Genomic DNA, 15,878 nt, shown 5'->3' on the forward strand with positions numbered 1-15,878 from the left:
GCATGTACACGCATTCACACACACACACACACACACACTGTTTTTTATTTTTTATGGGGACATTCCATAGGCGTATTGGTTTTTATACTGTACAAACTGTATTTTTACATTTAAAAAAAAACATCATTCTGTATGATTTATAAGCTTGTTTCCTCATGGGGACCGAAAAAAAAATGTCCCCACAAGGTCAAAATGTACTGGTATTACTATCCTTGTGGGGGCATTTGGTCCCCATAACGTAGGGAATACCAGGTACACACACACACACACACACTCCTCTCTCTTATTTTAGTATCACAGAGGCAATATAATTTTTTTATTAATATTTTGAATTCCTTTTTCTTATTTCCCATTATAATTTTTGTTAAAGTTTTATTAATTTATAATAAATGTGTTATTATAAGTGTACAAAAAGTGTTTTTGTCCTTTTTATTATTAATAATATTTTAGATACATATATAATGTCTATATTTTATTACTTTTTATTTCAGTTTGAGATATTTTGGTATATCAAGTTAAGCTAAATGAAAATGAGAATTGTTGTCTTGGAATCTTGCTGAAATAAAATAAGTTAAATTTTTTTTCATTTATTTTAGTATCACAGAGGCAATATAATTTTTTTATTAATATTTTGAATTCCTTTTTCTTATTTCCCATTATAATTTTTGTGAAAGTTTTATTAATTTATAATAAATGTGTTATTATAAGTGTACAAAAAGTGTTTTTGTCCTTTTTATTATTATTAATATTTTAGATACATATATAATGTCTATATTTTATTACTTTTTATTTCAGTTTGAGATATTTTGGTATATCAAGTTAAGCTAAATGAAAATGAGAATTGTTGTCTTGGAATCTTGCTGAAATAAAATAAGTTAAATTTTTTTTCATACTTCATGTTATTTCAATTAAAGGCTGGAATGCACTACACAACTTTTAAAATCATCAATCGGGGCAAAAGTCATGTAGTGTATTCCAGCCTTAACATTTATTTTATTTCAAGCAACAGAAATGTTATTTTTTTAGCTTGAGTTCTACATTCTTCATTAGATCTCTTTCATGGCTCCTCTTAGCTTTCTTTCTCTCTTAAGTACAGTCTGTCATGAAAGATTAGTACAGAAACACCTGCATTGTTTAGCTACTCTTTCCCCCCAGCGTTTAATTTCTTTCTGTTGTTCTCCTCTTGAAGAGCTACACAATGTCATTACATTTACAGTAGTTTGTACATTGTAAACATATTTCATATTCCTTATTAACATTTCAAAGTACTGAGCGCAGGCTGTTAAGGGTTTTGTGATCTGCAGTAATTAATGGAGGCTTTGACCTTGTGTTTTTATTTAAGTGCTTTTTTTATTTGTACTGCTTTAAAAAAAATAAAACGACCTCCTGCTGTTCTATGACAATAATTCCTTCACTTTGACTGAACAATAATAGCATTGTTCTTCTCAGGCAACTCTCTCTCTCTCTTTCATTGTTCCTCTCTTTTTCTCATCCTCACTATTATTTACTGAAATGTTCTTAGGAAATGTTAATATTTGCTTCTGAATGATGGAAAAGTGATGTCTTTTGACTATTAATGGTCTTTTGTTATTAATTTCTTTCATTTCAGTTGCACCCCCGCCCAACTTCAAGACAGAAATATTTCCCTCTAATTCCAAAAAATGTATGTATGCTCATCTATGCATTTTTTGGCAGTTCCTCAGACATTGAGGTTAGGGTTTCTTCCATACTCATAACTCTAAATATTTAATTATAAAAACATTTGATTCAACCTGAACTGAATCAATCCAATAAAAATGTCCTACTGATACTGCTAGAATCTTCTGCATTCAAAATGTAACCAACTGCAGTGATGCAATATTTGCATACTGTATTGTGATTTGTCTTCTTTTTTTTGCATAGTAAATTTGAGACTGATCTTGCAGTTTTCACTGTGCAAAGCACTGCACTATGGCTGAATTCAAAATAGTATACTGCTGTACTCCTTTATGTATGAGTACTGTGCTAGAATGCTATTCCTAATTCAGCCTATGTGATGATTCCTGTGTGCAGCTGACTGAAAAACCAGACACATGCTCAGTGTCATGACAACGGCAAAGCCATTTCATTTACTCAAAACTGAAGCCTTATATATAAAACAAACACTTTTATTTCATGAAATGCAAACCAAAGTTGTTTCTGTTCTCCTGCATACATCTTAATCACAATATCTTATGACCTTTGTTTAGTCCTCCACCACTCTTTTGTTGATTTCATTTGCGGTATTGCTTAGCGTTTTAAAATATACAGTATGTAAGTACAATATATAAGATATCTGTGTATTTTGGACCATCTATACACGTTCACTCTGTTTTCACTCGTTTTACAACATGCATGGAATGCAATGTTGATTCATTTTGCATTATGCCGTATTTATGTTTTGATTGACAGCAGAGCCAGCCAAACCAGCAACAAAGAGACGGAGGAAAAGGAACTCAGCTGGTACCAATAGCAGCACAGGAAACAGCAAGAAGCGCAGCCCAGCCAATAACTTCAGCCTTCCCTCACAGGTTCATCACATACACACAGATGTTTACCCTAAGGCTATGTTCGGAATGTATATATACCTTACTGCCATACTACTATTACTGTTGCTGCTGCAGTGTGTAGTATGTATAATTTGGACAGTATGCAAATTTTCTGTGAGCTCAGGATACACAGCTCAACTACAGATTAAAATGTGCAGTGGGCTGCAGAACAGAGCTTACTGCGTGGAGTACTGTATCCCACGATCCACCTCTTATTAAAGCTCCTCAAATAACCAAAAGGCATTATCACTGTTGAACACCAACAATAAATCTAAACAGCATACATTGACATTATATAATTAAAATAAAATATACAAAATCTAAAAAATTCAATCAAAGCAATTACTTACAAACTGTGATGGGCAAGTTACGCTAAAAAGTAATGACTAGCTACTAATTACATAATTAGATTACTGCACTAATGACTCTCTCTAAAAAGTATTGCATTACATATAACCAATTACTTCCAAAATCCCATATTAACCTCGATCAGTTGTGCTAAAAAGTAATGACTAGCTACTAATTACATAATTAGATTACTGCACTAATGACTCTCTAAAAAGTATTGCATTACATATAACCAATTACTTCCAAAATCCCATATTAACCTCGATCAGTTGAATAATACAAGGATAGACATGAAACTGCAATTTTAATTCATTAAAAAATATAAAATTGCGTAAATTATTCTTGAACTGACCAGGGAGAGAGTTACATTAAAAATATACCTTTTAACATTAGATGTTACATTTTAATGTTAAATAGAATTGTTCTGTAGTCTATACAGTATTTAATGCAATTACATTGTACATTGAAATAAGTGTAATTAAACTAAGGAAAAATTCAGAGTAATCCCTTACTTTACTTTTTCAAGGGAAAAGTAATTAAATGACAGTATTAATTACTTGGTGATGCATTACACCCAACACTGCTTACAAATAATAAATAATGAAAAATATAAAAGCAAATTATAATGTAAATGAAATGAAACTTAATCAAAATATTTAGCAAAGAGATTTAAGTTATTCCTTTTTTTCAGCTGCTTTAAGTATTGAGACAAAAATAGTTTCATATCATTTTTAAATGCCACAAAAATTGGACCAACTTTAACAAATTTGTGAATGTGTTCAATGTGACCTTTCATTTTCAGTGTTATGGATAAAGTAATATTAGTCGCAATCTCTTTTGACAGATTTTTTGGACGACCAAAAGCTAAGATTATTTAATTATTTATGAATGACAGCATTGGAATCAAAATGCTAAATAATAATGCTATGTTTTTTAAGAGCACATTTAACTCTCCAGCATTCACCGAATTAAATTTACGTGAAAACTGCTAATTGTAAAAATTAAGTATATACTGCACAGTATTCAGTACATAGTAAGTAAGTATTCCATTCTGAACACAGACGCAGTCACATACAGTACTTGCAGAGAAGCAGTGGTCCACACTGAAAAGATCATATAAGGGAGATAAACTAAAATTAATATATGGATGTCTGGATGTCTGTACTTATGTGTGTGTGTGTAGAAATAACATAAAGCAGTTCAGAGAGGGAAGGACAGAGAGAGCAGCTTAGTAAACTAACCTATCTTATTTTTCCCATATTGTAATATTTCTATACAATGCATTATTACATTTCAAATCAATACCTGAATTATATTGTTTTACTGTTTATAATAAGTAACAATCAGTTTCCAGTGTGATGGTAATTTGTAATGTTAGAGTATTTAAAAAAAATATATAGTCATTTGTCTACTCTGATTAATTTGTTTTGAGACTAATTAGCCGTAATTGATTTGATGATAATTAGTATTGTCCGTCTCTGGTCCCCAGCCTAAACGTGTCGCCGGGGAAACGAGGGGTGGCGGGTGGCTGGAGGCGGAGCTTAGCTAGGTGAGTGACACATGCAGACAGTTATCACGCAGCATGTGCTGTCTTAACGAGCTACTTAGCAATGCAAATCCGCTTAATTAGCACGTATGTTGTTATTTAGGTGTTCTCTGTCTGAATTAAAGACCAAAGAGCTAGTGTCTGGAGACAAGTTTGTGTGCATGTGTGTGTATGACTGCGTATTTAACAAAGCTTGTGTGTACGCCACGTTTTTCTATATATGTAAATATATTCATTATTATACACTTTTTCTTTGCACATTTTCTACTCTATGCTTGCATTAGCTATATTACAAGTTCAGGTTTTGGAAAATAACAGCCATAAATTATTCTGCTTCTGTCATTTTTCTCTCTCTTTCTACTCCCCCCCCATTCTCTCTCTCTCTCTCTCTCTGTCTGTCTCTCGCTCTCTCTTTCTCTCTCTCTCTCTCTCTCTGTCTGTCTCTCGCTCTCTCTTTCTCTCTCTCTCTCTCTCTCTGTCTGTCTCTCGCTCTCTCTTTCTCTCTCTCTCTCTCTCTCTGTCTGTCTCTCGCTCTCTCTTTCTCTCTCTCTCTCTCTCTCTGTCTGTCTCTCGCTCTCTCTTTCTCTCTCTCTCTCTCTCTCTGTCTCTCTGTCTGTCTCTCTGTCTCTCTCTCTCGCTGTAGGATGTGATGTTGGTAGGAGAGCCCTCTCTAATGGGAGGGGAGTTGGGTGACGTGGACGAGCGTTTGATCACACGCCTAGAGAACGAACAATACGACCCCGTCAACGGTCTCCATGATGACAGTCTCCATGACTACACCGACTCACCGACACTTGGAAACGGCAGCTCCTGGAACGGCCAGCACCCTAGCAACCAGGACAGTAAGCCTGATACCATGGCAATGCAGCAGTTGGAGTAATGTTATCTGACAGTGGGTAGCTATGGCAACGGTGCTGTCAAGGGATGGGGGTATTTTCATCTATAGAGGAGAAATTGCTGGAGAGAGGTGTGTGTGCATGCTTGCGTTTATGTTGGTGTGACACGGTATTCCATACTTGAGACATACAGCTTCAACCATTTAGTTTAAGTATTCCAAAAAAAGAAAAAAGAAAAAAAACAACAACTGCAAGCCTTGTAAATATACAGATCTATCAGTTCATTTCATATCAGACTTTTTCAGCCTTTTTTAAAGCTCAGTGGATGTCTCGGCTTCATTCTGTACGTACCGTACTGTTTGGTTTCGCTACAACAACTTAATGAAAAAAGTCCCATTGTGAGCATAAATGCAGATATCTTTATTGTTCTACAGTTTAATGCATATTGTAAAACACATGCAGATCTGTGCTGTTAGTTGTGTATTTTATGTATAGTTTTCAATCATTTGCATTAATAAAATGTGTTTGGCTATGACATCAGACTCTGTGTGTTAATGTGTTATAAAAAATAAAATAATCGAGGGCACAGAGTGTTTTTATAGTTTTAATCTAAAAAGTGGCAAAGCTATGTTTTTAATTCTATGACGTTAAAGGGTTAGTTCACCCAAAAATGAAAATTAGCTTGTGTTTTACTTACCCTCGAAGCATCCTAGGTGTATATGACTTTCTTCTTTCAGACAAATCCAGTCTGAGTTATATAAAAAATTGTCCTGGCTATTCCAAGCTCTATCACTGCAGTCAGCGGGTGTTGCAGTTGAACAGTCCACAAGTCGTCAAATAAAGCTCGCGCAGATGGCTCCGGGGGATGAATAAAGGCCCCCTGTAGTGAATCCATGTGTTTTTGTAAGAAAAATATCCATATTTCAAATGTAATAAACACTTTTCTCTCACTTCCGCTGACTGTCATACACTGAAGCCGTTCCGGCGGATGACGTAAGACGCGCGGCGTTGCGTGATTAGTGATGAATGCAAAACAAAACGCCAGTCATGAATTAGAATTACAAACTGAAGATTTGCAAAGAAAAATGTCGGAGGATTTCCATTTAAACCAAGAGGAGACTGGTTTTCCTTTGCTAAAGTAAGGAAACTTTGCTTCCTTTGCTCCTTTTAAACAAACTCGCGAGACTAGCATACCTCAGAGGCGCGCGCGCTGCGCATACATCAGCCGCCGGAACGGCTTCAGTGTATGACAGTCAGCGGAAGTGAGAGAAAAGTGTTTATTACGTTTGAAATATGGATATTTTTCTTACAAAAACTCATGGATTTGCTACAGGGGGGCCTTTATTCATCCCCTGGAGCCATCTGTGGCACGTTTTATTATGAATGCGCGAGCTTTATTTGACGACTTGACTGTTTATTTGACTGTTCAACTGCAACACCCGCTGACTGCAATGATAGAGCTTGGAATAGCCAGGACAATTTTTAATATAACACCGACTGGATTCGTCTGAAAGAAGAAAGTCATATACAACTAGGATGCTTCGAGGGTAAGTAAAACACAAGCTAATTTTCATTTTTGGGTGAACTAACCCTTTAATACCAAAATAAATAAATAATGCATAAATAAATATCTGAATATCCCCCCCCCTCTAGTGGTCAAAGAAATGTGGTACACATTCACCCTAAAATTAAAATTCTGTAATTTATTCATCCTCACATTGTTCCAAACGCATATGACGTTCTTTCTTTAATATATTTTGAGAAATGTTGGTACCCAAACAGCATTGGTGACCATTGACTTCCATTATATGTGCAAAAAAATTAAAATTAAATAAATAATAATAATAATAAAATACTGGGACATTTCTCAAAAGAAGTCACACAGGTTTGAAACGACATGAGGGTGAATAAATAATGACAGAATTTTCATTTCTGTGTGAACTGCCATTTTAACATTTGTAAATTTATGTCGTTATATTATTTTGACACTGAAAAGTTGCTTTTCTGCTCTTGCTGCTCGACTCGAGGGAAAGGGAAGTGTGCAGGAGCATTCTGTTCTGTTGTTGCTGTTATGTCAGAAGTTGTTTTGTTTATTGCATAATCCGAGTCATATGGAACTGAACGTGGCTTATTAAGTACCTCTGAAAACATCCCAATCCATATTTTAATGTTTCCTTCTGGCAGAGCTGGGTAGTAAATGATTACATGTAATCTGGATTACATAATCAGATTCCAAAAATTAAGTTCTTGTAATTAGATTAATCAGACTACAGTTGCTATTTTATTGATTACATGATATTATTCACACAATAGCAATGAATTATTCATAATTTATATGCACTCAGAAAGTCTTCCAGTTTTGTGGACATTCACACAAAAAACAGTCACTAACAGGTGTCTAATTACACAGAAAACTGAGAGGCCACACAGCATCTGACCACTGGATTTACAAAATGATTTCAGTTTTAAGACATTTCAATATTGCATCAACTATTGATCAACACTAATTTATTTTTATTTGACTCATTCAGTGGTTATTTAACATGGTTTTGTGTGTTCACGGTTCACATGACATGCAGGTAAACAAATAAAATATTTAATCTTTTTTAGAAAGCGTGGTAACACTTTAGTATAGGGACCAATTCTCACCATTAACTAGTTGCTTAATTATTAACACATTGGCTGTTTATTAAGCACATATTCTGCATAACCATATTCTACATCCCTACACAATACCTAAACTTAACAACTACCTTAACTATTAATAAACAGCAAATTAGGAGTTTATTGAGGCAAACGTCGTAGTTGTTAATAGCGAGAATTGGTCTATAAATAAATAAAGTGCGATGTTTATTTCCATTGTTGTTATTTTAAAATGATTTAATTTGACATTTTTTATGACGTAATAAATTATTAGCTTTTCATTAAACTTACAAACTCCCTGCAGTTACTTCACGAACCCCAGTTTGGAAAACTTTGACTTAATGCAGCCTAATGTTTAATTCACTTCATTTTGCTAATAACAAGGAATAGAAGAGGCCTATATTTTCTTTGTATTTTTATAGCAATATGGTACAAGATTATAATATTTAAATCAATGTGATAAATGAGTTGGGTCAGAAGTAATCAAAAAGGAGTCTGATTATATTACCTAAAATGTGTAATGTAATGAATTATGTTACTAACCAGAATTTTTGTCATGCAATTTGGAATCAGTAATGGACTACAATTTTCAAATAATCTACCCAGCTGTCAAAACGCCGTAAATCTGACTTTAGACCTATACTCTAAGAACTGTCCAAACTGACATAAGAAGAGTAAATTATTAAAACACAGTTTAGAGGGTTTGCTTGTATGTTTATGATATTTACCAGCTGCATTATGGGAATTGTAGTCATGCGTCGGGACGCAGGCCGTGACGCATGAATGTTGCGTCTGCGGGGAAGATGGCGGACTCAGTAGCGGCTGGACTTGCGGACGAAAACGAGACCGAAAAAGAGGATAAGGAGAGGGAGAAACGACTCTTCAGCGGCGTCAGAAAGACGGAGGAACAAGCCGCTGCATCAGACCTCACAGAAACTCTGGGATTTTACGAGAGGAAGGCGAAATGCAAAGAGAGAAAGAGCAATGTGTCAGGTACGAGTGACAGACAGCGGCTCTGTACGCTGTTTTCAACCTACTGTATATAGACAGCATGTTTGGGCATCATTGTCCAACACATTAGGAAGATCTAGGTAGGCAGTGTTTGTTTTAAACGTTAGAACGCACCGAAATACTGTCTAAATAGACAGGGTTTGAAACAGACACACATAGAGCCGTTTGCATCAATACTGTCTGAAGCATCATCAGTCACTAGTGCTTATTTAACGTTACCTTTAACGAGATCAGATAGCTGGGCGTCCATCGGTTTATTTAAAGGGACCGTAAATACCCGTGTGGCTCACGTGACCCATTCAGCCGTCGCTTGTATAATGAGACCAACTTTAGAAGCACGAGGATCAAATCAGCTGATTAGGTGTGAAGATGTAAATAAAGACCTGAGCTGCATCAGCATCTTCCCTGAAATCAGCCCCATCATTAAAGGGGTCATATGATGCTTTTTTAAAGATCATTATTTTGTGTATTTGGTGTAACAGAATATGTTGACATGCTTTAATATTCAAAAAACGCATTATTTTTCAAATACTGTACATTATTGTAGGCCCGCCTCTCTCAAACGCTTAGTTTTCTACAAAGTCCCTCCTTCCGACAAGCGCAGTCTGTTCTGATTGGCCAGCTGACCCAGTGCATTGTGATTGGCTGAACACCGCAAGCACTCGTCGGAAATGTAACGCCCCTTACCATAATCACGAGCTTCATCTTTCAAAAGGGGGAAACCTGTATATACAGACTGAAAACCCATATACAGTGTTTTAAAGCTATGATTATTGAAATAATAACTTAAACTCTCAAGGGGTACTTCATGTAAATATGTTTTGCCAAAAGGTGTTCAGTTGGCAAAAAAAGTTCCTGAGTTATATAGAACACAGGAAGCCAAACTGTATCCAAACAATCTCATTTTAATGTATGAAACAAGAGCCTCTTTTCTCTATTGTTCCTTTTTCTTGTCAAAAGCTTGTAGACGTTGTCATGAACTCATGTTCACTGGATATTACATTTAGTCATTTTATCATACAACTCAGTTACAAGACACTTAAACACACAGCAGAAGCTGTTATCTCTCTAGCTCTCTCGCTCTTTCTGTCCACTCTCTGTTTGTTTTCCCATTCACTGTGTTCATCCTCAAGTGTACCCTCAGTCTCTGTTACTGTTAAAAATAGAAAGTAAGTACTGTGTGTGTTGGCCACAGAACATATTCACAATGTGTGCTGTTCATCTCAGGACACTGTCTTGCCCTTATCACAACACATTTGGCCTTAGGTCAACCTAAACATGCCCTAAAAGCAGTCCAGCGCTTTCTGTGCTTTTATGTCACTTAGCTGCCCTGTTGTAAATCAAGTGTGTACTACCATCATCACACAACAACCGTGTCAACGATGTTCCTAATCAAATCACAGAACTTTTACTGCTGTAGTATTATAAACATAATGGGAAGACAATGTGCTTATTGTGGATTTGTGAGAAGATGTAGTTTTTAGGTTTGGACAATGATGTCCACATCTGGAAAATCTGGGATTTAAATGTAAACGAAGTTAAAAGTTTTGAAAAATGCAAACTAAACAATTTAGCTAAAAAACATATGCACTTTATCGCTACTCGAAAGAAAGGGCTCTAAATGAATAAACAGGCAGCCTCAGCATTTTGTTTTGTTTCATTTTTTTTAGTTTAGTTTAGCTTTGCTTTGTTTTAACCTTTCTCCATTATTGCAGATGGTTGCAAACTAGGGTTGCAAAAAGGTGGAAAGTTTCCAGCAAATTTCGGAAACATTCCAGAAATTTTGGAAACTTTCCAGGATTTTTTGGGAATATTCCAGGGATTTTTTTGGAAATTTTCCACCCCTTTGCAACCCTATTACAAACACTGAATTATTTCAGTGTTACAGTGAACACAGCATGAGTACTAAATTAACCTGCAATTTAAAACAGGTTTTAAAATAGAGTACAATAGACAGTAAATTACTCATTCGTTTTATTAGTAAATGATCAGAATTATCTAAAAATTAAAATCTACTATCTTATATTGGGAAAACTAAATTCTAAAATCCTAATTTATTTTTAAAACAAGTGGACTTAAACTTCTGAAACCCACGTTAGGTTACAAAAAACCTCAGTATTTTTTATAGCGGAAGATGATTTGCTGTGTGTATATGAGAGAAATGGACAGGGGTTTATGCTCGTACACTTGTTTATTCAACCTCTTTCTTTCACACACTCATGTGTGTTTACAGGATACAGGATAGTGCTAAATAATGAGTAAAATGCTTTCATTGTGCTGGCCTACGCATTCATGTGTGTGTTTATTTGTGTGTCTGTGTGCAGATCCCTCTCTGGTGAGGTTTATCAGTGCTGAGTTGACTAGAGGATATTTTCTGGAACACAATGAGGCCAAATACACCGAACGGAGAGAGAGGGTCTACACCTGCCTGCGTATCCCGAAAGAACTGGAGAAGGTACCAAACACAAACGCATAAAACTACAATAACTAAATAAAATAATACATGCACTCATCTCTTCAGCGCAGCATCCTTTATTTCACTGTGCATTAAAGCTGATGTGTTTGATTTATCTGCCACCAAACAGTATTACAAAAAATTAGATGTATGTATTATTAATGAAAAAATATTTTATGAACACATTTGTGTCCCAAACTCACTCCATTGGTTGTTGTGTCAGGGTTCTTAATAAATAGTGATATATTTTTTTTAAATGTTAAACAAGTTTAAACTCAAATGTAAAAATATAGATTATATTTTCAATATAGTTTCATTAAGATTATAGATTAATTATACTGTAAATATAATTGAGTATTTTTAATAATATTTAGTAAAACTTAAAAATGTATTTATTTTATTGTTTTAACAATTTAAGCTGGATGACATTATTTCTGATATTGAAGGAATGGATTAGTGATGTGACACAATTATGTCACATAACTTCATTTTTTTTTTTTAGAATATAAAGCCATGAAGTCTAATTTTCTAAAGATTTATTTTTATTTTTATTATTATCGGTGTTAAAACAGTGCTGCTGCTTTATGTTTGTGGAAACTATTACAATAAAAAATGGAAAAGAACAGCATTTATTTAAAATAGAAATGTTTTGTGACATTATAAATCACTTTATGTAATAAAAGTATCAATTTATTTGATTAAAAAAAACAATCTGACCCCAAACTTTTGAAAGGTAGTGCATATGCTATTATAATAGTGTAAAATTGAATTTTTTTTAATAGCTCAGATTTACACAAAAATACCAATGCACATGATTTACCCGCCAGGCACTCTGACGTTGTCAGATTAGCATTTTTGCCAGCTATTTATGTGCAAATAGCTATGCTATGTGCCTGTGCCATTTACATCTATAGCAAATAGTCACTTAAAATACGATTCTTGAGCCTGTGAATGTAAAGCTTGCTGTATTGTTCTTGTCAGTAATCCACTGCAATGGATTGCTACTATTGGTTTCTCTAATTACATTTTATGATTTCAGCATATTTATGTAAATCATTATGTGTCATACCAAAATAATCAATCATGAATTGTTACCAAGTTTCATATTTAATAATGAAATTAATAACTTAGCAATTTAAATAAAACAATACTAAATGTTTCAATACTATATGTGACCCTGGACCACAAAACCAGTCATAAGGGTCAATTTTTCAGATTTTTTCAGATTTTCTAAATAAGCATTGATGTATGTGGATTGTTAGGATATGACAATATTTGGCAGAGATACAACTATTTGAAAATCTGGAATCTGAGGGTGCAAAATAATCTAAATCTTGAGAAAATCATCTTGAAAGTTATCCAAAAGAAATTCTTAGCAATGCATATTACTAATTAAAAATTAAGTTTTGATATATTTACAGTAGGAAATTTACAAAATATCTTCATGGAACATGATCTTTACTTAATATCCTAATGATTTTTGGCATAAAAAGAAAAATCTATAATTTTGACCCATACAATGTATTGTTGGCTATTGCTACAAATATCCCCCAGCGACTTAACACTGCTTTTGTGCTCCAGGCTCACATACTATATATTAGAAAACTGATCTCATAACATCTGTCTGTGGGTCATTTACACTGCTGATCTTGTGTTGTGAAATCTTTAGCATGATGCACGTACCACTGAGTGTGTGACTCAAGATCACTAACCCAGTGGCTGTGTGTGGAAGAAGATCCTACTAATAGAAGAACTAAAAGAAGTTCCATTGCATAATTCCAGATGTCTATGGAGCCAATTTAACCAGAAGATGATTTTTTTTCTTTGTGTGTGTATGTATGTGTATGTGTGTATTTGCAGTGGATCTCGTATCTTGCAGCCCGCTCAGGTGTGTGATGTTCTGAAGGGTGTCATTATGGTTCTGTGTTATTTCATGATGCATTATGTGGATTATTCCATGATGTACCACATGATCCGGGGTCAGTCTGTCATAAAACTCTACATCATCTATAACATGCTGGAGGTACAGTATCACATCACTCACATTTGTTACTATTATATTAGCAGTAGCAGAATGAACACTCTCTCTTTTTCTCCTCTAGGTGGCAGATCGCTTGTTTTCATCTTTCGGTCAGGATATTCTGGATGCTTTGTACTGGACTGCCACTGAACCGAAAGAGAGGAAGAGAGCTCATATAGGAGTCATCCCACATTTCTTCATGGCTGTTCTCTACGTCTGTATCCTTCACACTAGCTCGGTTTCAAATGCCAATTTGGATGCAAGCAAGGAGCATTTTATGTAGGTTTAAAGAATTAAATATTCAAACTAATTCAAATGATAATAATACATTTTCATATATTCAATATATAGTATAATTCTAAAATTAATACTAAAATTGAATACACCAATAAATACAAAATTAAAGTTCTGCGTGAAATCTATCTAATGACTTTAGTGCTGTCAAACGATTAATCGCGATTAATCGCATCCAAAATAAAAGTTTTTGTTTACATAATATACAGTATGTGTATACTGTGTATATTTATTAAGTGTATATATAAATACAAACACATGCATGCATATATTTAAGAAAAATATGTTATGTTTATATATTAAGTATATTTATATATAATATAAGAATATAAATATATTAATGCATATACATGTAAATATTTTCAATATATATACTGTATGTGTGTGTATTTATATATACATAATAAATAAACACAGCACACACACATATTATGTAAACAACTTTTATTCGAGATTAATCGTTTGACAGCACTAAATGACTTTAAAACTGCTCAATGTTATTTTTAAATTTTTAATTTCAATTCAAGTTTTGTGTCATATTTGACATATTACAATCAGTCATAGGTTATAACTTTCCTTAATTAATAATGCAGTTCTGCATGCCATTCTGATTATGGTTCAGGCCACCACACTGAATGTGGCTTTCAATTCACATAACAAGTCGCTGCTCACCATCATGATGTCTAATAATGTGAGTACAAGCACAGCTAGCATGCCAGTAACATTAAATGAAATACACTCCAAATGACATTAATCTCTGCATGTTACATTATGCAGGAACAGAAACTTTTTGTAGGGTCTATACTGATGTATGTGTTTTTCTCTGTGTAGTTTGTTGAGATTAAAGGAAGCGTATTCAAGAAATTTGAGAAAAACAACCTCTTCCAGATGTCCAATAGCGGTAGGTCCATATACTGTATATTTAGCAAATGAAAACATGTCTGTCTCAACTTGTCACCGATGAATTGTCTCACTGTTACTTTCTGTCTTTCACACTATAGACATTAAAGAAAGATTTACAAACTACACACTCTTACTAATCGTCTGTCTCAGAAACATGGAGCAGTTCTCCTGGAATCCAGGTATCTCTAATTAACAGCTGACGCATTTCAGTGTGTGCATATACATGAGATTGATGTGTGTATTAATCATTGATTATTGGTCACAGATCATCTATGGGTGTTGTTTCCTGATGTTTGTATGGTGATCGCCTCGGAGACTGCAGTGGACGTTGTCAAACATGCCTTCATCACCAAGTTTAACGACATCACGGCAGATGTGAGTTGCATGCTATACCAGCCTCAAAATACTGGCAGTGCCATAGTATTCTTCAAACGGTAGTATCGTAAATACGATATTTAAGTAGCTACCAGGATATGCATTATACCAGGATTTTTAGCTTAACCAAAATGTGGAAAAAGACGTTAAGATGTCCGCATCAAAAGAAATTTACAAAAGTGATTATATGTCCATAGAAAGCACATTAAATGTAAGTAAAGTGTCTACTTTTAAGGTTTTGGAAATTATATAGTTACATTGTCATTCTGTGTAATACAATATTTATGTAAAAATTCAAACAACATGCTTATTCTGACTTGTACATATTAAAATATATAAAAGAATAAGGGAGCATATTACATTTTATTGTGTTTTAAATGAGTAAACATTCTTACTGACAAATGGGCAAAACCTAGGATAGTGGCAAATTAAAAAAATGTTTAAATTACAACTAATTAGTATTTGGGGTGAAAGTATTTAGTCTTTTAATATGTCATAAATTGATTTTTAGTTAATTGAGTTGTAAATATGCCTGACAAGAATGTTACACTGAATGACATTTTAGTGCGTGTCTTCTGTAAATCAGGGAAAAATGTATGATAATTAATTTATGCTCAGAAAAACAAAAACAAAATTGCAATTAAATTAAACCGAAAACTTTTTTTTTTAATTTTGGGAAAAACAACAACAATTTAAAGCAGTATTACACTTTAATGCCTTAATCTTTTTATGCTTAAACCCTTTTTCGTCTTTGACCCATGTACATGTGCAAGTTTGGCTTAATATTGTAAAAACTATAATATTGTGAAATTTTATTACAATTTAAAAGAATTTAGATTTTTTTGTGCAATATTTAATTCAAATAAATAATCATATTTAA

General features: G+C 33.9%; 2 protein-coding genes across 4 annotated transcripts in view; both read left to right on the forward strand.

Moving 5' to 3' along the window:
• The window catches only part of LOC107562611 (LIM domain-binding protein 2-like), a 14,021-nt gene extending 8,236 nt beyond the window's left edge, over window positions 1-5,785 (forward strand). Inside the window, exons 7-10 of one of the 3 annotated variants that reach the window (XM_016247275.1) lie at window positions 1,610-1,663; window positions 2,431-2,549; window positions 4,405-4,464; window positions 5,105-5,180. In XM_016247275.1, the coding sequence (XP_016102761.1) occupies window positions 1,610-1,663; window positions 2,431-2,549; window positions 4,405-4,464 (233 nt within the window). In that variant the 3' untranslated portion in view covers window positions 5,105-5,180. Of the gene's footprint in view, window positions 1-1,609; window positions 1,664-2,430; window positions 2,550-4,404; window positions 4,465-4,568; window positions 4,684-5,104 lie in introns of those variants that run through there. The other 2 variants (XM_016247274.1, XR_001606005.1) reach the window with 2 other exon arrangements.
• Window positions 5,786-8,708: 2,923 nt separating this feature from the next.
• On the forward strand, window positions 8,709-15,061 carry LOC107562598 (transmembrane anterior posterior transformation protein 1 homolog). Its single transcript, XM_016247263.1, has 9 exons — window positions 8,709-8,933; window positions 11,276-11,406; window positions 11,505-11,511; window positions 13,119-13,429; window positions 13,509-13,644; window positions 14,314-14,411; window positions 14,552-14,621; window positions 14,722-14,802; window positions 14,889-15,061. The coding sequence occupies exons 1-9, from the start codon at window positions 8,720-8,722 to the stop codon at window positions 15,059-15,061; spliced, it is 1,221 nt and encodes a 406-aa protein (XP_016102749.1). The 5' UTR covers window positions 8,709-8,719.
• The last annotated feature ends 817 nt before the right edge of the window (window positions 15,062-15,878 follow it).

The sequence above is a fragment of the Sinocyclocheilus grahami genome, unplaced genomic scaffold, assembly GCF_001515645.1.
Source record: "Sinocyclocheilus grahami isolate Dianchi unplaced genomic scaffold, SAMN03320097.WGS_v1.1 scaffold829.1, whole genome shotgun sequence".
NCBI lineage: Eukaryota > Metazoa > Chordata > Actinopteri > Cypriniformes > Cyprinidae > Sinocyclocheilus > Sinocyclocheilus grahami.

Coding starts and splice junctions, on each gene's coding strand:
- LOC107562598 (XM_016247263.1), top strand. CDS start 8,720: ATGAATGTTGCGTCTGCGGGGAAGATGGCGGACTCAGTAGCGGCTGGA. Junction 13,430..13,508: donor TCATCTATAACATGCTGGAG/GTACAGTATCAC, acceptor TTTCTCCTCTAG/GTGGCAGATCGCTTGTTTTC. Junction 14,412..14,551: donor CCATCATGATGTCTAATAAT/GTGAGTACAAGC, acceptor TTCTCTGTGTAG/TTTGTTGAGATTAAAGGAAG.